Source organism: Nycticebus coucang, chromosome 18, assembly GCF_027406575.1.
Source record: "Nycticebus coucang isolate mNycCou1 chromosome 18, mNycCou1.pri, whole genome shotgun sequence".
Lineage (NCBI taxonomy): Eukaryota > Metazoa > Chordata > Mammalia > Primates > Lorisidae > Nycticebus > Nycticebus coucang.
This window is the reverse complement of record NC_069797.1, coordinates 35,193,995-35,219,804: the sequence shown is the minus strand read 5'-3', so window position 1 is coordinate 35,219,804 and position 25,810 is coordinate 35,193,995. Positions and strand designations below refer to the sequence as shown.

General features: G+C 37.3%; 1 protein-coding gene across 8 annotated transcripts in view; it reads right to left on the bottom strand.

Annotated features, from left to right (window-relative positions):
* Positions 1-3,099: 3,099 nt before the first annotated feature.
* ZNF207 (zinc finger protein 207) overlaps positions 3,100-25,810 on the bottom strand; it is a 28,615-nt gene continuing 5,904 nt past the window's right edge. Inside the window, exons 3-15 of one of the 8 annotated variants that reach the window (XM_053569346.1) lie at positions 25,661-25,799; positions 23,077-23,244; positions 22,161-22,236; positions 21,627-21,674; positions 19,875-19,945; positions 18,522-18,679; positions 17,113-17,205; positions 15,942-16,184; positions 14,980-15,139; positions 14,647-14,830; positions 14,348-14,429; positions 11,645-11,699; positions 3,100-7,343 (exon numbers count right to left, since the gene is read on the bottom strand). In XM_053569346.1, coding sequence (XP_053425321.1) covers positions 14,670-14,830; positions 14,980-15,139; positions 15,942-16,184; positions 17,113-17,205; positions 18,522-18,679; positions 19,875-19,945; positions 21,627-21,674; positions 22,161-22,236; positions 23,077-23,244; positions 25,661-25,799 — 1,317 coding nt within the window. In that variant the 3' untranslated portion in view covers positions 3,100-7,343; positions 11,645-11,699; positions 14,348-14,429; positions 14,647-14,669. Of the gene's footprint in view, positions 7,344-11,644; positions 11,700-13,982; positions 14,831-14,979; positions 15,140-15,941; positions 16,185-17,112; positions 17,206-18,521; positions 18,680-19,874; positions 19,946-21,626; positions 21,675-22,160; positions 22,237-23,076; positions 23,245-25,660; positions 25,800-25,810 lie in introns of those variants that run through there. The other 7 variants (XM_053569340.1, XM_053569341.1, XM_053569342.1 and 4 more) reach the window with 7 other exon arrangements.

Here is a 25,810-nt window from a genome sequence, read left to right as displayed (position 1 = left end):
ACAAATCAACCCAAATTCTAAGTTCTTTTACATAAAATTTCTTTCTAACAAACCTAGATTGTTAGACTATCAATTTGAGAAATGATTGCTTCAGGTCATGTACCTGGCAAATGATGGAAAAGCAAGCTATAATTTTATGCTTACTCTAAACCACCATGCTACTTCCGGCTCATCTACCTATCCAACCTCAATTATTACTAGTATATGCCACATAACTATACCCACATCACCTAAACATGTTCTTTACCCCGTACTTTACCCCTACAGACATTCTGTATTTATAAAAACAACTTATCATTCCCAGGCAAACTGAAAGCTGCTCAGGACAATTGAAACATTATCGTGGGCGGCACCTGTGGCTCAGTGAGTAGGGCGCTGGCCCCATATGCCGAGGGTGGCGGGTTCAAACCCAGCCCCGGCTAAACTGCAACCAAAAAATAGCCGGGCGTTGTGGCGGACGCCTGTAGTCCCAGCTGCTCTGGAGGCTGAGGCAAGAGAATCGCGTAAGCCCAAGGGTTGGAGGTTGCTGTGAGCCATGTGACGCCACGGCACTCTACCCAAGGGCGGTACAGTGAGACTCTGTCTCTACAAAAAAAAAAGAAACATTATCGTAATTTTTTTTTTTTGAAAGTCTTATTTGGTCACTCTTGGTAGAGTGCCATGGCATCTTTAGCTCACAGCAACCTCAAACTCTTGGGCTCAAGTGATCCTCCTAACTCATCCTCCCAAGTAACTGGGCCTACAGGTGCCTGCCACAACACCCAGCTATTTTTAGAGAGCAGGTCTCACTATGGCTGGTCTCAAACTCGTGAACTCAAGCAATCCACCCGCCTCTGCCTCCCCAAGTACTGGGATCATAATCCTTTTTTTTTTGGGAGACAGAGCCTCAAGCTGTTGCCCTGGGTAGTGCCGTGGCATCACAGCTCACAGAAACCTCCAAATCCTGGGCTCAAGCAATTCTCGTGCCTCCGCCTCCCAAGTAGCTGGGACTACAGGCGCCCACCACGCCTGGTTATTTTTTGGTTGCAGCCGTCATTGTTGTTTGGCGGGCCCGGGCTGGACTCAAACCCACCAGCTCAGGTGTATGTGGCTGGCACCTTAGCCGCTTGAGCCACAGGCACCAAGCCCATAATCCATTTTTAATATAAACTATTCTGGATACAAATCAGTGGGCTCAGACATAAATAATAAATGCAAGATTTATCTTTCATAGATTCATTAAAGAATCTTTAATAGATTAACAGACACTGAAAGGTTCCATAATGAATGAAGGAGACAGTCAACCACCTATTATCTACTACTAACAGAAAGAGGTTACCTTTTATTTGGGGGTGTAGGAGAGAGGTTTTGCAGAAGAGTCTCTGTTGCACAGACTAGGATGGCTACATCAAACTCAGGAGCTCAAGCCATCTGCCTTCCTCAGCCTATTGAGTAGCTGGACTACAGACCCACGCAGACACAGCTAATTCTTTATATTTTTTGTAGAGACAAAGACTCAAGATGTTGCTCATACTGGTCTTGAAGATATCCTCCCACCCTGGCTTCCCAAACTGCTAGGATTATAAGGTGTGAGCCACTGTTCCTGGCCCAGACTGGCTTTTAATAATAAAGAAGCAAGTCTTTGAAATTTTAGGTAAAAGCAAACTAAAAATTGCCTCAAATGCAAAAGCACCATTTTTCAAACTAAAGTTTTGGAGTAAAGCATAGAACAACCTCGAAACACCCAAACAAGAAACGAAACAGGCTGGGGGCTCATAGCTCAATGGTTAGGGTGCTGGCCACATGCTCCAGGGCGTGTGGGCTCGAACCCAGCCCAGACCTGCTAAACACACATAAAAATAGCCAGGTGTGACGGGCACCTGTACTCCCATGCTACTAGGGAAGCTGAGACAAGAGAATCGCTTAAGCCCAAGAGTTTGAGGTTGTTGTGAGCTTTGACAGCATGGTATCCTACTAAGGGTGACAAAATGAGACTGTCTCAATAAAGAAAAAAGGAAACTAAACACTTCAATGTCCTTTGAGAGTTATAATTATATCAATACATACACTAATGAACATCTTCATCACAAACCTAGTAGTAGACAAAAATTAAACATGTGTACACACACAAGCCTAAGAGCAGGACTCAGCCCCTACTAAAAATAGCTAGATGCTGGTATAAGGCACTTGTAGTCCTAGCTACTCCGGAGGCTGAGGCAAGATTGCTTGAACCCAGAAGCCTGAAGTTGCTGTGAGATGTAACACCACGGTGCTTTAAATAAACATGTGTATATGTAAATGTGGTTCCCCCATTTCACCTTTCTTTGCACAAGCAGGTATTTTTTTTTTTTTTTAAGATGGTTTTGTTTTGTCGCCCTTGGTAGAGTGTCATGGCATCATACCTCACAGCAACCTCAAACTCTTGAATTTGAGTGATTCTCTTGCCTCAGACTCCCCAGTAGCTGGAACTACAGGTGCCTGCTACAACACCTGGGTATTTTTTTGAGGCAGGGTCTTGCTCTTGCTCAGGCTGGTCTCGAACTCCTGAGCTCAGGCAATCCACCTGCCTCAGCCTCCTAGAGTGCTAGGATTACAGGTGAGCCACCGTGCCCCGCCCCAACTTTCAGCTATTTAACTCAGTGACAAATGATAGTGACATGATGCATTAATATTACTCATATAAAAACTTTATTTCAGAATAAATCTCTACAAAATCAAAGTATTATAGTTTTAATTATGGTAAATAAACCAACATTAAAATCCAGCATTTAATTACAAACTTCAAATTAGTGAGTTCACTTACTTATATAATTAAGCTAATAGTAATTTTTAATAGCCACACCATTGTATGACATACATGAACTAATCATTAATCTTTGTGTGCTTTGTTGATCATCTCCTTGAACCTTCTTAAAACCGTATTCCTTATATGACCTGTTCTTCACTTAATTCCTTGCTAGTACAAGTGAAACCTAAAGACTAACTTGAGGGTCAGGCTTCTTCTTTCCCAACATTTTGGATTATGTACTGCTTTCCAAAACAATGCTGGCCTAATTTGGAAAACAATGTACCTATTTTTCAGAAATAAATCATCTTTCATAGCACACAGCAATTAAGTACTTTTCTTTTTTTGTTGAGACAGAGCCTCAAGCTGTCACCCTGAGTAGAGTGCCATGGCATCAAAGCTCGTAGCAACCTCCAACTCCTGGGCTCAAGCGCTTCTCCTGCCTCCGCCTCCCAAGTAACTGGGATTACAGGTGCCTGCTACACCACCGAGCTATTTTTTGGTTGCAGCCATCATTGTTGTTTGGCAGGCCCAGGCTGGACTTGAACCCGCTAGCTCAGGTGACACGTGGCTGGCACCTTATCTGCTTGAGCGACAGGTGCTGAGCCAGTACTTTTCATTTTAACTTTCATTTATCATTTTATTAATAATACAACATCCCAGGGAGTAGGGGAGACTCCAAATCAAGGGACTTTTCTCTCTTAATTTAAAAATACTGCTTCCATGCAATTAAAGTATGGGCTTAATACCATCTCAAGATGGTGCACTGATTCCTATAATATTCCACAAAAAGCAAAGACTTTTTCCATTTGAGCTGCCTATTTTCAGTTATGACTAGAGCTGACAAAACCAAGACTTAAACTAAAAAGTCATCACTGAATTTTAAAAAGGGACAATTAGATAATTCTTCTCAAAGTCGTTAACAGCCACTTATTTTTACCCTGAAAAAGGCTTGAAATACAAAATTAGTACTTATAGAACCATTCGAAGTTAAAGGAAAACAAACAAACAAACAGACAACCGAGTAAGGTAATTTCAATTTAATCATTATGCACACAACAGATTTGTAACATGGTATAAACGCATAGTTAAAAAGGAGATTAAAGCATTCTTGTTCATTTCTAAATAATACCTTGAACTATGGAAATTTGGCTACTTACTCTCATGACTATTACATGCACTTAAAGTTACATACTTACCAAATTTTCACTGTTTATTCCTGCTAAAAAAGGACACAGTACCTTAGAAATTTACTTCACTTTAAATCTTAAAGATACAAATAGAGGGTCCATACTTTGTTTAGCAATAACCTAGAAAAATATATTAACATATCACACACTCAGGTATCAATTTTCAGATTTTGCTCATACTAAAAAAGCATCAGAGCTGACTGTTCATTGTCGGTTCTCAAAGACCAAAGTAGGAAATACACTAGGAAAACACCCTTAGCATATGTTCACATTACCTAGAATGTAGCAAAAACCTATAGGGAAAAAGAAATCTGTGTGTTCACACTGAAACTAAGCATAAAATAGAACACAGAGTAATTAGAAATACATTCAGAGGTTGATTTTCTGGTAGGCATAGTCTCAGAAATCAACATTTCTGACCTCTGTTTTTCAAGCAATGTTAGTGACTTAATTGAAAATTTCAAATCTCTTAAAGAAAACCCTGTAAGCAACTTGTCTGCATGACCAATTTTAGTACCCTAATTCCAATTTAATCTTTCATGAGTCACTGCAACAACAGCTTCAACAAGACAGACGGTTGTTCTTATTTTTTAACTTGACACCTATGTGATGTCTCAAAATCATGAGAAAAATACTTGGGCTATCAACTACAAAGAAAACCTATGCAAAGCACAGTAGCTCACACCTGTAATCCCAGCACACTAGGAGTCTGAGACGGGAGAATTTGAGCTCAAGAATTTGAGACCAGCCTGAGCAAGAGCAAAACCGTCTCTACTAAACAATTGAAAAAATTATGTGGGTGGCGCCTGTGGCTCAGTCGGTAAGGCACCAGCCCCATATACCAAGGGTGGTGGGTTCAAACCTGGCCCCGGCTGAATTGCAACCAAAAAAATAGCCGGGCGTTGTGGCGGGCGCCTGTAGTCCCAGCTACTCGGGAGACTGAGGCAAGAGAATCGCTTAAGCCCAGGAATTGGAGGTTGCTGTGAGCTGTGTGATGCCATGGCACTCTACCCAGGGCCATAGTGAGACTCTGTCTCTACAAAAAAAAAAAATAAAGAAAAAGTTATGCATGATGGTGCATGCCTTTAGCCCCAGCTAGCAGGGAGGCAGAGGCAGAATTCCTTGAGACCAGGAGTTTGAGGTTGTTGTGAGCTAGTCTAACACTAGGGTACTCTAGCCCAGGAAACAGCAAGATTCTGTCTCAAAAAAAACAAAACAAAGAGGCTCAGCGCCCACAGCTTAGGGTTGTTAGGGTGCCAGCCACACACAACGAGGCTGGGAGGTTCGAATGTGGCCCAGGCCTGCTAAGTAACAACTGCAACAAAAAAATAGTCAGGGATTGTGTCAGGCAATCCCTGTAGCCCCAGCTACTTGGCGGCTGAGACAATAGAATCGCTTAAGCCCCAGAGTTTGAGGTTGCTGTGAGCTGTGATGCCAAGCACTCTACCAAGGACGATATAGTAAGACTGTCTCAACAACAACAACAACAACAAAAACGAAAGAAAGAAAACTTTTAAATTTTTAAAAAGTTTTCTTAGTTGGGTCAGGTGGCTCCTGCCTGAAATCCTAGCACTCTGAAAGGCCAAGTCAGGTCATTACTTGAGTTATAAGACCAGCCTGAGCAAGTGCAAGACCCCATCTCTACTAAAAAAAAAACTAGCCCAGTGTTGTGGGAGGTGCCTGTAGTCCCAGTTATTTTAAGGCTAAAACAGGAGGATGGCTTGAGCCCAAGAGTTTAAGGTTGCTGTGAGCTATGATGATGCCACGGCACTCTACCCAGGGTAACAGAGTGAGATTGTCTCCAAAAAAAAAATAAAGACCAAACTGAAATGCCATAAATTTTATTTCATTTCGTTTATAACTTATTTCAAACAATTTATGTATGTAAAAGTTCATGCAGAACAGCACACATCCGAAAAAAGTGAACTAGCAGTATTAGGGGAATGTCAGAAAGTAGAATAATCATCTTCCAATATTCCTGACTCAAGTAATATCTAAAGAGATCCAGAAATTCAGATTGCTCGCCTCTTTGATCATTCAGTTAATTTTAAAAAGCAGAACTGTGACACATAAAAGTACAAAATAATAATACTCACCAGAAAGGATGCTTTAAAGGGATGGTTTTAAGGAAAACCATTTCCACTGTATCTACGCCATTTCATATACAGATTAAACTGTGAAAGGCAATGAAACCAAGCCCCTGGGCAATTTTACATTAAAAAAAACAAGTGTATAACTCATAAAATATATTTTATTATTAGATGATAAATCTATGTTAACAGAACACAATTTCCATATAAAGATCTATTTTCAAGATGGCTAATCACCATCCAGTTGAAAAGATTACAAGATGGGCTAGTTTTATGGCTAGATTGTCTCAAATTAGACATCATTACACTTAAGGGGAAAGGATTTGAAAACTACACATCCTAGCTCTGCTATAGATTAGTAGGATGGTTCAGGCTCACAGAAGTTAAGTTGTAGCTTTATTTATTCCCCTTAGTGCTTTAAGTTTAGTAACATAAAAGCACAATATTTAAGGGAATCTCTCAAAAAATGGTTCCAACAACCATAAACTCTGATAGAACGAAAAGTATTAACATAATAATACATCTTCCACAAGCCATTACATCCTTCCAACCCCTCAAAAGGATTACATGAAGAATCTGGCTAGATTTCTTGATGGATAGTCAGCCTTCATTTGAATATTAGAAAGTAGTTTATTTTTAGTTTGAAATAAAATGAACACACACTGGTGTACCAACAGAATAGGTTATAGTGTACAAAAAAAATAAGATAAAAAAATGAGTAATTTTTACAGGTGTTACTAAAAATATTCAAGAACAAAAAAGTAGTATGAAATTTTTTTCTAGCTTATGATTACACACCACTTATCATTCCTAGAGGTGAGGAAATATGCCTTTTTTTTAAAGTGTACATATTATAAGGTTGTTAAGAGCCACTATGCAGTGGCTTAAGTAAAAGACCCTGGACCCAAAGCCCCCAGACTCTAACATCATATAACAACAAAGGCACAACAACCAATGGAAACTTTCACTGTCTTTTCCTTTAATGTACAATGTATCTGAATTAGGTTCATCCACAACCGGATAATAAAGGAGTATGACACCTTAATTATAACTGAGGTTAACAAACCTAGATCTACATGCTAGGCCCAAAGCATGAAGTGTCTGAAAGTGTCCAATGGATTTATTCTTAGTTATACTCACATTCAAGTAACTGTATTGCTTTCTTCCTTGTGTGAGTTATATGGATATGTTTGAAAAAAATAGGAACATCAGGTACTTACAGATTAAACTAACCTGTACTGGCAGGGCTGTGGGATTTTTCTTCTCTACCAGTAAGTAGCAAATGCTGAAATTCTGCTGCTAGTTAACAAAAACACAAATTGTATTAAACTGAGGAGTTCAATCCATAGTTTAAAAAGTCAATGTGCATTAAATTTCCTCAGAGTCTGATACTAATACATTTAAAAATTTTCCCTACATTTTCCAAAGTTACCTTGCATTGGCTATTAAATTTAGAGTAAACATAATGAGAATGCACTAAGAACAATGAAAATCTCTTGGACACATTAGTAGTTTATTGATTATGTATCCCAGTATGTGAACTGCAAGGAAAATTTGGTTACTCCACAAAAGGGGGTTGGGCATACATCTTAAATGTGATGATTTCTAAATTTAAATTAATATTTAGACACAACCCACAAAGGCAACCATTTTTAATAGTTTTTGATTCAATTTTCATAAAAATTTCATTTTTTTAAAAGATTCTCGATTTTAAAAACATGGGCTCGAAGTACCTAAATAAGTTAATTGGTACAACGTGGGCTTTGCTCAGTAACTAAATGCCCCTTATTTTTCTAGCTCAACTTTATAGGAACTATAATAACTGTTCCTCATTCCATTTAGGTAGTTATGCAGTCTTGTTTTGTTAATTAAGAGACTGGGCAACGATGCTGCAAATAGTTTATTTTTATTTTGGATCAATTGCTGAACTATCTATGAATATCTATGAATAAAATTTATTAGTAAGCTACATTAAAATAAATTATATGGTGAAACCTCTAGTAACAAATGCAACCCACAAGCAGAAATGTTCCCTTTTCTACATTTAAGGTTTTTAAGTCAAACACCACACAATATAAATTGGGGACATATTATTCTTCATTTTTATCCAATCTGGGCCTTAATGAACTTCACCACTAGATCCTAAAATTAAACCGAAGGTGAAGGCATACAGATTCTTTAACAGTAAGAGTAAAACAGAAACAAACTCAAGACACTGTAACATGGGGGAGGAGAGGCTTAAAAAGTGTGAATAGAGGACTTCACCTTTTTACAAACACAGCATTCCATAAATCCCTAACTAAATACCCTGCATATTACTGAAACTATGTCTTATCACAACCTTATATTACAATTAAGGAATTTAGAATACTAGATGTCAAGTAATCAACTATTAGACAGTTTACTCATGTCCTTCTTCTGTGTTTAATTGATCAAAACTAGTACATACATACAAAATAACTCTCATAAATGTATGCTTCCTAAAGACCTATCCATTAATGTTTCCATCTAGTGAACCATTCTTGATTTATAATAGTGTTCAGTTCCCTTCAAACAGAAATAGTTCAAATTAGTTTCACTGAAGACCTCTTTTTGAGATGCAAATTTCTGTCTTAATATGACTTTTGCATTCTACTTAGTAAAATATTTTCCCCTGAGAATACATGAGATGTAACAGATTTAATGAAGTCATTCAAATTATTCAAAGTAATTTAGTTTCGAACAAATCATTTTCCCAGAGTTGGGAAGAGGGTGAAAAAGCTCTTCAGGACCAAAATATTACATAAGAATGTACAGAGATCAGAGGTAGGACAGTGTTTACTAACAGCAATTCTCCTTTGAGCCTTATGGTGTATTTTTGAAACACTACTTAGAAAATTTAGATATATTTATAAAGTTATTAGGGACCTCAAACTGAAGTCTTGGTTTCCCCATTTCCTGGGTTACTGTTCAGAATTAGATACATAACAGGAATGCCTAAGAATTTAATATAGTTTTGAAAATGCACAATTACAAAATTATGATTAGTCCTCGTGTTCATGATACTATATACAACATCATTAAGGAAAATGCTTATTTTGCCAAGAAAAATCACACAGAAAAGTCAGATGATAGCACTGCTATAAAAATGAAAGATTAAATGATTTGGATGACAGAAACAAAATACTAAGAAACAGTCAAAAAAAAAAAAAAAAAAACAAAAAACTTTGCTGTCATGAGATAGTTATTAGCATAAGCGGAATTAGGGGAATGCCCTATGTTCAACAGTCTTATAATTGAATCCGTCCTTTTAGAGGACATTTTCACAGAAGTTACAGTAAGAGAAACTGAGGTTCATTTTGGAAAAAACATACAACGGTTATTCATTACTAGGTGGATAAATACCGCCTTTTAAAAAAGACATACCTTCAATGAATCCCAATAAAAAAAAAAAAAAAAAAAGACATACCTGGTTTATTTAAAATTTTGTGTAACATGTACCAGACATACTTGGTACATGTTCAGTATTTCTTTAGCCCCTTTGCAAAGTTTATGTCCACTTTCATAAACTTAATACAAACAAAATTTAATCTTAGTTAAGAAGTGACTTAAATATTCTCATTTGTCAAGTTTTACCAGTGGACATTACAGACACTTCAAAATTATGTAATTTTCAAAATCTTACTCAAAAGAGTCACAGAACTACAAAGATGTTAACGAACTACATTTTAAATTAACTGTCTATATTGCTTCTAACAAACTGTGCCACCATTAGTAAATCATTACCACCCTCATTACTCAAGCAGGTAAGAACATATTTCAATGACACTTATTTCAATTATCACCATTAGAATTAAGACAAGCACCTTCAAGAGATTTCAGCATACTGGGTACAGTGGGTACAAGAGAAAACAGATTTACAATTAAGTAGTGTTGTGTGGGGCGGCGCCTGTGGCTCAAGCAGTAGGGCGCCAGTCCCATATGCCAGAGGTGGCGGGTTCAAACCCTGCCCTGCCAAAAAAAAAGTGGTGTTGTGTGATCAGAGTGTTGTGTGAGGTTATGAAATAGTCCAGTGGAATATTTTATAATGGAAATAACAAAAAAAATTTTTTTTAATTTGTGCAGTGCACAGTGGCACGTACCTATAATCCCAACTACTTAAGAGGCTGACGCAGGAGGAATGCTTGTGCACAGGAGCTCAGGGCCAACCTGGGAGACCCTGTGTTTTAGAAAATTACAATACGAAAAAAATTTTAAATATCAAAATCCTTTTCTACATTTCAGTCATAGTAAAAACCATATGTTCTAATTAAATAAGAATTCATTTAGTGCATATTTTCTTTATGCTTCCAAGAATGAAAACCGCACAGAAACAATTCTAGGTTCACTAAATATTAGCCTGTATGTTGTTATTTTTCAAGAGGAAAACGCTATCTGGATAGAACAGTGGCTCAAGCCTGCAATCCTAACACTTTGGGAGTCTGAGGCAGGTGGACTGCTTACACTCAGAGTTCAAAACCAGCTTGAGCGAGTGAGACACCGTCTCTACTAAAAATAGAAAAACTAGGCAGGTGCAGTGGTGCATGCCTGTAGTCCCAGCTACTTGGGAGGCTGAGGCAAGAGGATGCTTATGCCCGAGAGTTTGAGGTTGCTGTGAGCTATGATGCCAGGCACTCTACCACACAACAACAGAGGGAGACTCTGTTTCCAAAAAAAAAGTAATCTGAGTTTATGTTTTTGGCTTCTCTCCAAATTATGCCCTACAACAAGCACACGTACATACAACTTTTCTCACCAAATAAAGGCAATTTTTAGTTGGAAATAAACGTGGATACTTTTTACATGTGCATTATTTAACATTGTTAAGGAAAGCTGAAAATGAACCTCAAAATATTCCAAAACCACAGGTTAACATATTAATAACTTTACCACATGATCCAGTTTGTTTGGCTACCTAAAAATTAGTCATCTATCCATGCCAACAGCTGTTAACACTCACTTATTACATCAACTCCACGATGTATACCCAACACAAGCACACACATACACACCACCTTCCCACTCTTCACAGGGCTCTACATTAACATTTGCTCTAATGTGGTGAGGTTTGAAATTATTAAAAATCACAAGCATTTCCAGATAAACCTTTCAGCCGTAACATTCAATGTATAACTTTGGAAATAATAATGCAGATTTAGGTATCCAGTGGTATTTACAATGAATATACTTATCTTTAAGGATAAATTTAATAGTGTGAGGAGAAAATAACCAGTAAGATTTCCCTAGAAGTGAAAGTGGAAAATTTGAATAAAACATTTCATGCCTCCAAATTGAGAAGTGCAAATTTTGCAAATGTACTTGAGTTCAATATTGTAATACAAGCTTTACTAAAACTGTAACACAAAGCAAATTATATAAAATTGCACAAGACACTTTTTATTAACACCACAGTCAAACGTGAATATTAATATAGAGCCTTCTCTGCCAAAAGTGTATAAAAATCCTAAGTTTAATTAAATTTAGGGGCCTTCACCAAACTTGCTGCAAGTTTGGGGACATAAATATCCAACAGCCATAACGCTGTGAAAGCCCCTATAAGGAATAAAATAAATCCCACTTGCCTCAGACTGAACAGGGCAACACTGAGACTCAGCCTCAGCCTGTCCTATGGCAGGGCTATAGGAAGAAGAAAATTTTAATTTTAGAAAAACGTTACCCAATTAATTTAAAAGACATGCATTAAATTAAAAAAAAATCCCAATGATCAAGCAAGCAATGGAAAAAGAGTAGCTCTTTTTTGTTAACTATTGTCCACTACAATTCCACCAGAGCCCATACTTTAGTTGGGGGTGCCCCCACACCAATAACTAAGTTTAATTAAACTGAGTTTAAATGGAACATATAACTTGATCAGTGGAATAGGAATACACTAAAAGCATTTTCCGCATACCCAATAACACATGTGTGAGACATTAAGTATTCAAATCATCATTTTCCACCAACCACTCAGATGTTGATCCTCACCTGCCACTCTCATTACTGCCAAAGAGTAGTAAAACCTACACAATAGAAACTAGTGCCAGACAGAATGTTTTCTTCCGTAAAAAGGGTGGATGTTAAGTAAGGTAGAGCCAAAACTCCCAGCCCTATTAATCTACAACTTGCTTAACTATGGCAATCATAATGCCTGCCTGAATATATCAAGTCCCAAATGTTGTCTTCTGTAAGGGCAATTGATGTTCACTTTGACTCAATTCCATCTACTACTTAAGGAAGTAAAGTCAGAGTTAATTATTCCAACTTAATTTCTTCCATCATGATCCAAACACACGATGGACCCCAGAAGCATTTAGGAAAAAAGTATTTTCTAGAAGCTTAATTATGCTTGGATACATGCAAAAACTACACATTAAATATATTAAATGGGCACCACCTCAGCATCATATAGCTACAAGCAAGGAACTCGTGCTTAGTTTTTTTAGGTGCCAGTGTGTAAGTAACCCTTTCAATTTTAAATCAGAGCTCTACCAAGCTTTTTAAAATTGTATTTTCTACCTTCAAACCCTCCAAGAGCAACAAACCTTGCATAAAACACAAAGTTTTGCATAATTTTTAAAACAGATCTACTAGTCCTTTGGCAGTTTGTTGGTAAGTCTGTACATGAAATTGAGACATCTGGTTTAGGAGAACATCTCCAATTTAATTATTCTAAATTTAGTCATGCCATTTTTTAAATCTTAAACATTTTCAACACAGATTTTTCTCTGACAGGATAATAAATGTGCTGCCAAATCTAAACATGTATTATTTCCAAAACCATTTAGGCAGAATGCTGACAGGAGAAATGCATTCTTGATGATATTATAGATGTTTTCTTTTCAAACTATGATATTTTTGCACCTCAGCGGTACCACAGCATAGAACTATGAAGTCATTGGAACAAATTATCAGATTTAAAATAGCTCGGTAAGTCTTGCAATATTTTTTTTCAATGAATGACTTTTACCTGTCACTTCAATACAGATTCTTTTGTGATGATTAAAACATTTTTCAATACATCTTCCTTCAAAGTTAAAACCCTTTTTTCCTTACTTCAGATTTCACATCTTTTATCTGTAAGTTATAAAGAAATTTTACTATTTTCTTAGAAGTCTTAAATTTATATTGAGAAAACCTCAAACTGAGTGAATTATATCAACAATTATTTTGTATAGACTTGATATTTAATCATAAAACTAACCTGCAGAAGATGAGAAAAACTTGCCAAAAGATCAATAAGAGCTATTATTATAAAAGACTTGCAACACAAAATAATGAACAGCAGTCCATCTCTACATGTAAATAAAGTTCTCTGTAAGAACACAGTAACATTCAAAATTTCTAAGGATGAAAAGTTGAACAATAAGCCATCTAGGCTTAATGACAGAAGGAATTCACTCTAATCAGATGAAAACTGTAATACTCCAGGACACAGTAAAGTTAAATTGTTAATCCTTCCATTAACCATCCAAAAGAGGAACATTTAGATTCTCACCATTACACTTACAATAAATATATACCAACCCATTAACAGCATAAGAAGCTATTACTGCATGCACCTAAGCTTCTAGAAGTTTGCACCTGAAAAGCTTCTGAGGTCCATGCAGTACTGAGGTCTCAAAAATAATCAAAAGGAAATGAATGGGTCTGGCACTAGGCTCTAAACATCTCAGCAGGAATGAAAAAGTACTAGGGTGTACAATATTTAAATCTGACATACACTGGCACCAAAGGGATGAAAAAGTGAAATAATAGAATGATTCCACATCTATTATGTAATGATTCATATGTATCTAAGCTTTTTGTTAACTGAAGCATTAACATACAATTCTATACTTCTAATATACTATTCAGTTTAAAACATGCAGTTAAGGGACAACCTATAACTCAAAGACAGAATCCAATGATATATCAAAACTGTATTGGTAACTATGAATTTTATTATGTGGACATCTACTGTGGCATGCATCTGTACAAACCTTTCAGGCAGTGGTCCACAGCTGGGTTATGAATAAAAAGGCATAAATTTTTCTCTCATTTTATTACAATGAAGTTTAACAGTACAGAAATTCACATGACCTTGATGGGTCAGATTTCTTTAACCCTGCAACATGAGGAACTCTAAATACATTAAATATTGTTACACATTCAGACTTCCAATGTACAGGTACTTGGAAACAGTTACAGCCCTCACCAAGCTAGGTTGGGGACATGAAGTCCAACAGCATCTGAAATGCTGTGAAGGCATAACTTTACAAATAGCAATGTAAGCTTACAGAACTTGCCTTTATTAAGGTGGTATGTTCATGTAATTCCAGCGCCTTCACAATTTAACGAACCAAATTACTATACTTCACTTCTAAAAACCTAGATGAAACATGAAAAAGAAGCCATACAGTATAAATTGCAACTTCAGGAAAAGTTCCTGCTTTATTATTCCAAATAATTTTTCCCATGTAAAATAAATGTCCAATAGTTCCTGGTATGTGGGAAGATAATGTTTGTTAAAGTCACAATGAAGCCTTATTGACGGAAGCTTGGCTATATAAACAGCACAAGTTGAGAAAAGGTTTAATCTCCAAACCTATTAGACTGGATGAAGTAAGATCAGTAGCGGCCACCTTGCGACATTACAGGAGGTCTCATTCCCATCGGAGGTCGAGGCGGCCCACCTTGGTAAGGGGGTACCATTGGCGGTCCCTGCCCATATGGCGGCATAGCACCAGGAAGGTAACCTGGCATGCCTTGATGATGACCACCATACTGACCTAAAAAAACAACAATTAAAACAGAAAATATAGATTGAGTTGGTCCATTATATTTTTAAATGTAAACACACATTCTGCAGATAAATTTAACATTTCATGTATATACTCAAAAAATTCACTGAATACAATAAACATAAAAAGAATAATACCATGAGGTGGCATTGGTGGTCTCATTCCTTGTTGCTGTGGGATGCCTGGTTGTGGTGGCATCATACCTCCAATTGGTCCAACTGGAGGATTACCAATGGGGGCCTGTCCTGGTCGAGGAAGATTACGTTGATATTTAGGTAACTGTGCCCTTCTTTCTTCCTAAAAATAAAAATAAGCACAATGTAATATGCCTAAAAGCAGTGAGATTCATTTAGCATAGAAGCACACATCTAAAATCTTATTTCTAGCATCACAAGCAATACTTTAAAAATGTACCCTTGCTCCCCAAATAATTACTTTTGCCCCACAAAACCAACTATATAAAATCTCAATGCCTTAAAAAAAAAAGAGAATTCACCTATTTTTATAGTGTCAGCATCGCTAACTTTCCAAGAAGTGTAAATTGTTTAGGCAAGAACTAGTGAAGTATTATCAAAATCCTAACTTTATATCAAAATAAATTCCTTTATACGGGCTACAAGGGATCTGCAGATTCTACCTCACGCTTAATGTTTCTTCAATTAAAATATGTAAATTTGGGCGGCGCCTGTGGCTCAGCGGGTAGGGCGCCGGTCCCATATGCCGGAGGTGGCGGGTTCAAAACCAGCCCCGGCCAAAAAAAACCACACACACACAAAAAATAATAATATGTAAATTTACATCTAACACTAAAATGATTTAAGAGAGTAAAAACCCAACTTACTGTCTTTTCTTTTTTTTTTTTTTTTGCTGTCTTCTTTTAGAAACAATGTGGAGGAAGGGGAAAGAAAGCACTACTATGACCAAAAACATGCAATATCCATTCACTTTAAGTATTTTGTGTACTCTTAAATTAACTCAATAGTAAAAGCCACTTAGCATTTAATCAGATCATAGGCCATCTGAGTACAAATCAACCCTTTCAAAGGGCTGTATCTGTTTCAAATCAAATGCTGCTGGTAAAGAACTGAAAACAACTTACCAGTGATATATCCTCATCTGGATGGATCAACTTACTGGTTGCACTAGTTGTCGTTAGTGTAGCAGGCTTACTTGTTATTGAAGCTGCTGGTTTAGCTGCAGTACTATTTGTTGTACTAGTGGTTGAAGCTGTAGACTGCGTATAAGCAGGGAACGTAGGCTTTGGGGGTTCTGTAGTTGTTGCAGGGGTACTATTTAAAGGCTTGAAATCTGTACCAACAGGTCCTTGGACAGCTGCCTGAGCCTACAAAACAGAATCTCTCATCAATGAAACCCCATATTATAAGTGTATCTATTAATAGTTTAACTTAAAAACTTTAGAACACAGTTATGAAACACTACGCAAAATTCAAGATAACCCATAAGAGTATCAAAAGATGCTGGGTTAAAGTCCAAAATACAGCAGTACATAAGTAATAAGACTGTAACTTTTCAGCTGACTTCTACCTCCTCAATGAAAAACCAAATTTACAATGCATTGTATTCATTCCAAATCACTGAAATACAGTATAACTGTATAGCACGTGTTCTAATTCTAAATTAGGTGATTAAATTAAGCAGCACCCCCCCCCAAAATCCTATAAAAAGTTTAAATAAGCCCCAATTATTAAATAGAACATGAACAATTAGTAAACGATGACACATTAAAGACATGTCCTCCAGAACTATTCTTTATGTATTAATACAATTCCCTGGAATTATAAATGGCTAGGTAATTATGGAGAAAAGGGTTGACCTAGAAGGATCTTTTAAGTAACAAGTTACCACTAACAAAAGTTACTTTTCATAACACCAAACACACCTAAACAAGGAAGACTAAGCCAACTTTTAGAACCAAATGCATAACACTGAATTTTCTTACATTAAATGTGATGCATTAAATAGCATAAATCAAAATAGCTCAATCATGCATCAGACTAACCATTGGCCACTATAATGCATTTACTGCTTACATGCTTTTAACCCTTTAGAACCATAGGAGTTTAGGGTACATTTTGTTGGTATGAATTTAAAATTTCAAACAGCATTTGATTTACAAACCATTAATTTTACTTAAAAAAAATTAAACATACTATAATGCATCTTTGGAAAAAATTTAGTTTTTAAGTAGGGTCCAAAGGGTTAAGTTATAAAGCCATTTTAACAATTTTAAACTGCAACTTCCTGCGTACTTGTGCTGTGCTAGGAAACAGAGCTTTAGAAGATGCAGACAGACTTTCTGAATTGGATGAAGCTGTACTTGAGCTTGTTACAGGTGTCCCCATCTGTAGCATAAAAGAAAGGAAACAATGAAAAGTCTCCAAACAAATGGGTGAAAATAAGCCACGTGGTAGACTTTTAGTATAGATTGCATTTTTTGTAAATACAAATTTTAATGCAATCAAATGTCATTCATTTAGAGGCAGTTAACGCATTTACAATAAACAAAGTATGAGCCTCAAAAAATAATTCAATTCTGTAACAATAAGCCTAATACTTAACGATACTTTTCTAAAGCTAATGTGTTTTGCATTATATTTCAAAAATTATAACCTTTAATCATGATGAAGGATAGAAAAATAATACCACTCCAATTCTGTATCAATAATTCTCTACAAGGTGTTTTTAACCAAAAGCTTTACTTCTCCCAACAAACCACCACCTACTATAAAAGCATAATTTAATGTACTTAACATATAAAGGTAATGCTTTTAATTTAGCACCCCCCAAAAAAAATTTAAAGAAAACATCTAAGGGATAAAAAAAAAATAGGTAAATGAACATACATCCTGATCTTCTTAATTCTGAATGAATTAAATCTGAATCTGCTTAATTCTGAATGAAACTGAAAAAAAAGCAAAGGTTTTAACCATTATGTGCATACTGTATATAAACAAGCATCATTCACTTAAAATATTGAAAAGTTTTGAAGTTTAAGAAAAAAGACCAACAAGAAATAAGTGAAGAGCCCAACAATGATTCACTAAGGTCTTAAGCATGTTCAACTTCGGTGTTTGTCTCATTCCTCTCAGTTCAATTGGTAATGGAGTCTCTAAACACTCCAAAAATTAAAACTTCAGTTTCTTACCCTTCTTTTTTTGGGCAGACAGTGTCTTACTCTGTTGCCCAGGCTATAGTGCTGTGGTCCCAGCCTAGCCCACAGCAACCTAAAACTCCTTGCTCAAGTGATTCTCCTGCCTTAGCCTACTGAGTAGATGGGTCAACTACAGGCACCCACCAAGATGCCTGGCTAATTTTTTCTATTTATAGTAGAGACAGGGTCTTGCTCTTGCTCAGACTGGTCTTCAACTCCTAAACTCAAGGGATCCTCCTGCCTCAGCTTCCTATAGTGCATGAGCCACCACTCCCAGCCTCAACTTCCATTTAACTAAAGCTGTGAGTAAATACCAGTCCACAGCTTTGAGAAAATAATATACTATATCTCTGGCTCCATTCAACCTTTCATGAATAGAAGAAATCAGTGTATAACATGGAAGAGAATAAGCCACTACTTAAAAATACAATAAAGAAAATTGACCTATGACAATTTCTGTAAACAATTGTACTTTACCTTTACTCCTTTTCATGAATTCCACCTTACCTGTCCAGCACTAGGGAAAAGAGGCTTAGTAACAGGAGGCTGTGGCGCAGGTACGGTTGCTGTCGGTGCAGGTGGTCTATTAAGAATACCTGGCGCTGAAACAGCCTGCGCTTGGGTCATTGGAGGGATTCCAGGACGTGGAACAGGGGGAGGCATACCTGCAAATAATGTGTGGGTACTCACTCATTAAAACATTTAGTTCAATACTCTGGTTTTTCTTCCGAGTGGAGAAGTCTTTTTGTGGCGAGAAACAGATCTGAGTTTTGGATCAAATTTTTGAAGGTCTTACTTTGGTAAGACTTATCATGTTGTAAAAAAAATAAATAAATAAATAAATAAAAATAAAAAAATAAAAAATAAGGTTCTGTGCCTGTAGCTCAGTGGCTAGGGCGCCAGCCACATACACAGGAGCTGGCAGGTTCAAATATAGCCCAAGCCTGCCAAACAACAATGACAACTACAACCAAAAAATAGCTGGACGTTGTAGTCCAGTTACTTGGGTGGCTGAGGCAACAGAATCGCTTAAGCCCAAGAGTTTGAGGTTGCTGTGAGCTGTAACGCCACAGCACTCTACCCAGGGCAACAGAGTGAGACTCTGTCCCAAAATAATAAATAAATAAACTAAAACATTTAGTTCATAAAAAAATACTTCTATATTATAGTTATTGACAACTGACTGCTAAACAATTCAATGAAGTCCAAAAATCTTAAGTCATTTTCCCCTACAACAATGTTGCCTCAATTTTCCCCTTCCCTTGTATTGCTTCAGAATTATATTAAGTGGAACACACCTGTAGACCTTAAATATGAGCAAAATAGCATTTAAGCCTTTACTAGTTATCAGTGATTTACCAACTTCTTGAAACAAATAAGGTACTTATTTCAATCATCTATCAGATGTTTAATTGTTCCCTAAACACTAATGCAAATTACAGTAAAAACTTTGATGAATCAAACAGTATCATGACCCATAAAAAATTTATTTCTATATTTTAAATCTTCCTAAAATGCATCACAAATACCTTTCTTAAACTTCCTCTATATAGAATTTTACTCATTCACAATAATTTCTCTAAATACATAAACTTAGCTTTTCTAAGCCTTTCTCCACTTTCATTAGTGTCTATGTATTTAGTATGTAGCTGAAGACAACTCTTCTTCCAATGTCGGGGAAAGAAGCCAAAACATCAGACACACCTGAAAAATTTCTCACATTAATTTTGGTTGGACGAAACTTAACAGCCTACAGAACTTTAAAAGTTACATGCACTAGTGTCCACAAATCTATTGTCTAAAAACACAAGTATAAAGCCTGGCAGTCATATTAAAAAGAAATTATCTATCATATCATACCTGGTGGCATCCCAGGCATCAGAGGTGGTATTCCTGGTCCAGGTGGCATCATTCCACCCATTGGCATCATTCTATCAGAAAGCAAATTTCAAGAAACAATTGATGTTAATTAACAGTATAAACTATTAGAAAATGTTTTTGGCTAAAGCCTGAAACAACACTAGATAAAAGACTTGAATATGACCTCTAATACTGAAACCAACCAAACTGAAAGAACACACAACACACTGTAACAATCCTATCAAAATAAATTCTCTAAAACCCAGCAAACTCTTGGGGTATACCAGAATAAGAACAAAAATGAAATATGGAAATAAAATTAAAAATTCAGTCAATGTTGACAAAACATTTAAAATTGGCTATAATTCTAGCACTTTGGGAGGCTGAGGCAGGTAAGACTGAGCTCAAAAACTAGCCGGGCATTGTGGCGGGTGCCTGTAGTCCCAGCTGCTCGGGAGGCTGAGGCAAGAGAATCGCTGTAAGCCCAAGAGTTAGAGGTTGCTGTGAGCCGTGTGACGCCACAGCACTCTACCCGAGGGCAGTACAGTGAGACTGTCTCTACCAAAAAAAAAAAAAAAAAAAAAGACTGAGCTCAAAGGTTCAAGCCCAGGGCAGCGTCTGTGGCTCAAAGGGGTAGGGCGCTGGCCCCAGATGCTGGAGGTGGTAGGTTCAAACCCACACCCAGCCAAAAACCGAAAAAAAAAAAAAAAAAGTTCAAGCCCAGTCTGAGCAGAGCAAGATACAAAGAAGCCAAAGACATGAGATGCAAGCAAGACATCATCTCTAAAAATAGCCAGGTGTTGTGGCCGGTGCCTGTAGTCCCAGCTACTTGGGAGGCTGAGGCAAGAGAATTGCTTGATCCCAAGAATTTGAGGTTGCTGTGAGCTATGACGCCATAGCACTCTACCAAAGGTGACAAAGTGAGATTGTGTCTCAAAAGAAAAATAATAAAAGGAAGAAAACAAACATTCAAAATCATTGAGAAAAAATAACTCTCCTTAATTAAGTACAAGAAAAATAGCCTTTTTTCAACTTGGAAAATATCCACACAGAACATAAAAAAGATCTATATAGAGGCATCAGATTTTTCAAAATGACAGTATTGAATGTACTCTGTGGAATAAAATTTCTTTTGGAAGAATAAGGAAAAACTGCTACCAAAATTAAAAAGTCAAAAAGTGAACTCAGATGGAATAATTTTTATTTACAGTAACTACCTAACACTAAATCATAACTTGAAGCCATAATCTATATTTTTCTTTCCTTAAAAGAGCTCATCTTCAAATCAAGTGTCCAAATTACTTAAAAATGGTTTGTCATTCTTGATTTAGAACTTTTATAGATTTCGTTAGAAAATTCAATTACACCCTATAATGACAAAGCATGTAATTTGGCACAACAGTATATATATGTGGGTATATATACATATATGTGTATATATGTACATATACACACACTCTCTCTCTTAAATACTAACCCTTGTGACCAGATCCCATTACTTTTAATAGTTTCAGGAAAATAGCTGTACATTTCAAATATACTTTATTTATATGGGTCTATTACTATTTCTCACAGATGTTTTATTTCCATCCTTTAAGAGATCTGTGTCTATCAGCTTGTAAATTTTAGAAGTTTTAGTGAGGAAAGTTAGAAAATTTCTGAAGTCAATTGACTAGAAACCATTAAACACACACAAAAAAAAATGACATTATGATTATACCTCCTGAATTACATTATGAATGAGATGCTTACATGTTTTCACCGCAAAATGACTGGGTGTATTTTCTCTGATGATGCAATCTGTGAAAATGTATGACAAAATCAAAATCTAACTGTGATTTTCAAAATACAGTGGGAAAGTGTACTGTATACCTCTCACATCCAACAATATTTAAGTAAAAAGTGATGGGCACGAGCACCTCATATTCATTTTTAGTTTTGATGCTTTGACAAATTAATCACTTACAGAGTTTGCTTCTTGTCACACTACAAAGTGTCACAGATAGTTCGGTATCTGAGAAACTCCAAACTACTTTAACCACAGCAAATGCAATTGAAGCAGATGGCTGTCTACATATATCCTAAAACCCAAAAATCTATTCTCTTCAGAGACAAATTTATATTTCTTAAATTGACTGACCCCTTTATTAGGTAAGTTTAACATTTATAGAGCCCATACCTTCTTAGAAGCAAAAAATACAAAGTAACATTCAATTCACATAACACCCTAAGTGAAAAAGATCATTATAAGGCACAAGCCCACAAGCCAATTAGGAGTTTTCTTACCCAGGTGGCATGCCTGGCATAACTGGTGGCATTCCTGGCATCAGAGGAGGAACACCTGGCATCAATGGAGGTATGCCTACAATTTAATTTCAACATAAAAAAATACAAATTAGGGCAGCACCTGTGGCTCAGTGAGTAGGGCCCCGACCTCATATACCGAGGGTGGTGGGTTCAAACCTGGCCCCGGCCAAACTGCAACAAAAAATAGCTGGGCAGCGTGGCGGGTGCCTGTGGTCCCAGCTACTGGGGAAGCTGGGGTAAAAGAATTGCCTAAGCCCAGGAGCTGGAGGTTGCTGTGAGCTGTGATGGCACAACACTATACCAAGGGCAATAAAGTGAGACTGTCCCTACAAAAAACAAAAGAAAACAAAACAGATTAATATTAAATAAACAGAGTAGGAAGAAAGTAATACTTCTAAACATTATCAAAAAAATCCTAATTTTAAGAAATGCTGTGTGTGGGTGCCGCCAGTGGCTCAAAGGAGTAGGGCACTGGCCCCATATGCCAAGGGTCACGGGTTCAAACCTAGCCCCGGCCAAAAACTGGAAAAGAAAAAAAAAATGGTGTATGTGGTGGGGTCTTATATGCCTAGCACTTTGGGAGGCTGAGGCAGGTGTTTGCTTGAACTCAGGAGTCTGAGACCAGCCTGAGCAAGAGCAAGACCCCATCTCTATTAAAAACAGAAAAACTAGCCTAGCATTGTGGCAGGTGCCTGTAATCCCAGCTACTTGGGAGGCTGAAACAAGAGGATCACATGAGCCCAAGAGACTGAGGTTGCTGTCAACTATGACACCAGGAGGAAAAAAAAAAAACTATGACACCAGGGTACTCTACCCAGGGCAACAGAGTGCGACTCTGTCTCCAAAAAGGGATGGAGGAAAAAAAAAATTTTTTTTAAGAAACTTTATAAGCTACCTGGAGGCATTCCTGGTGCTCCTGGAACTGGTGGCAGTCCTGGCTGCGCCATTGGGGGAATATAACCTTGCTGAGGTTGAACAGGCTGTGGTTGAAATGAAGTTGAGGCTGCAGAATCATCATCATCATACTCATCAGAATCATCTTGTTGCTTCTTTTTTTGACTTTCTGTCAAACAAAGCCTTCATTAATTTTTACCATTGAGCAAATTTAAAAAACTAATCAAGTTTAGGACATTAAAAGTGTATGTGTGTGTGTGTGTGCGTGCACACACATTTCAGGGCCAGAAGTAATTGCTCCCATCTATAATCCTAGCACTTTGTGAAGTCAAGGCCAAGAGGATCACCTCAGACCAGGAATTCAACATGAGCCTGACCAAAGCCAAACTCTGTCAATAAAAAAAAAAAAAAAAAGCTGGGCATGGTGGTGTATACCTGTAGTCCCAGCTACTTGGGATAAGCATTAAGAGAGGAAGATTGCTCAAGCCCAAGCAGTGACCTAACACGATGCGACTGGCACTCTATCTAGCCTGAACACAGAGCAAGACTCAGTCTTGGGCGGCGCCTGTGGCTCATTGAGTAGGGCACTGACCCCATATACCAAGGGTGGCGGGTTCAAACCCGGCCCTGGCCAAACTGCAACAAAAAATAGCCGGGCATTGTGGAGGGCACCTGTAGTCCCAGCTACCGGGGAGGCTGAGGCAAGAGAATCACCTAAGCCCAGGAGCTGGAGGTTGCTGTGAGCTGTGATGCCACAACACTCTACCAAGGGCGATAAAGTGAGACTCTGTCTCTACAAAAAAAAAAAAAAAGAAATAAAAAGAAAAAAAGACTCAGTCTCAAAAAAATAAAAAATTTATATATATATACACACACACACACACATATATAAATATTTCAGTGAAATTAGTTCATGAAATTTTTTTTTCCAAAAATTCAATTAATACTATTGTCTACTCTTCAAATGTGTTTTGACTCTATATTAAGCAAGGTTAATATCCTTTTCCTAGCCTATAAAAGCTAAAATGATAAACCTAACTCAGTATTTTTATTTTAATAGCAGCTTTTTATTCCACCCCACAAAGTAAACTGTAACAAAGAAGTTTGACCCTTGTAACATTTTTCAACACAAAAAATTTTACAGGTGATCAATGACAGCTTCTACCTTCTGGGTATTATATAGCATTAAATTCCAAACCAAATAATAGCATTAAAATCAATAAATAAATGAATTTAGTAATTACACAAATTAAAAGAAGCTGTACCTTCACTTTCATAAGCCTTAATACTTGCTAATATTCCATCTAGGTTCAATTAGGAATAAAAATACATAAAATGTGTAGAAAGATCCAAATGCTTATTGCATATATTCAAACCAAGTATATAACTTTAAACATAAGACATGAAGGGTGGCACTTGTGGCTCAGTGAGTAGGGCGCCAGTCCCATATGCCGGAGGTGGCGGGTTCAAACCCAGCCCCGGCCAAAAAAAAAGACATGAAGAGCCAAGGACAGTGGCTCACACCTATAATCCTAGCACTTCAGGAGGCTGAGACAGGTGATTGTTGGAACTTAGGAGTTAGAGACCAGTTTGAGCAAGATCAGGACCCCATCCCTACTAAAAACAGAAAAACTAGCCAGGCAATGTGGCGAATGTCTGTAGTCCCAGCACCTTGGGAGAGGATGGCTTGAGCCCAGGAGTTGGAAGTTGCTGTGAGCTATGATGCTATAGGACTCTACCCGGGCTACAGCTCAAGATTCTGTCTCAAAAAAAAAAAAAAAAGAATATAGGCTGGGAACAGTGGCTTGGCTCACACCTGTAATCCTAGCACTCTGGGAGGACAAGGCGGGTGGACTGCCTAAGCTCGGGAGTTCAAGACCAACTTGAGCAAGAGTGAGACCCTGTCTCTAAATAACAGTTGGGCACTGTGGTGGGCACCCATAGTTCCAGATACCAGGGAGGCTGAGACAAGAAAATTGCTTTGAGCCCAAGAGTTTGAGGCTGCTGTGAGCTATGATGCCACAGTACTCTACCAAGGGAACTCTGTCTCCAAAAAAAAAAAAAAAAAAACGCAGGAGTTCATCCTGTCTTTCTCTGGGATACCACACCATTCTCTTGTCCCTTTTTTCTCTTCTGTCACTCCCTGCTTTCTATTCTCTTCTGTCTTTATCATTGCTTCCTCCATTTCTCAGAGTTCTCTCTAATAGAAAATAAACTTGTATTTTTATATCCTAAAAAAGACAAGAAAGAAAAAACAGAACTGAAAATTGAGAATTCTGGGCTGGGCATAGTAGCTCATTCCTAAGAGGCTGAGGTGGGAGGAAAGCTTGAGGCCAGGTGTTCAAGACCAGCCTGGGCAAGATGGGGAGACCTCATCTCTACAGTCCTAGCCTATTAGGAGACTCAAGACTAGGAATTCAAAGTTACAGTGACCTATGATCTGGCCTAGGTGACACGGACCCTGTCTCTTAAAAAAAATAACTGAGACTGTTGGAAAATTCTATCACCTACCATTATATTTACACTTGGAAATAGTAAATGCCACTAAAGTGACTCTAAAAAAAAGAATACGTCTTAATGTTTACCTTGTGTCTTCTGTTCAAGAAGTCGTCTTCTTTCATCCATGTCTTTCTCTGGAATACCTTCCATACCATATATTTCCAACTCTATGTCTGTTCTCCCAGGTATTGCATTTGGTACAGCATCTATTGTCTCTTTATGTACCTTTATGAAAA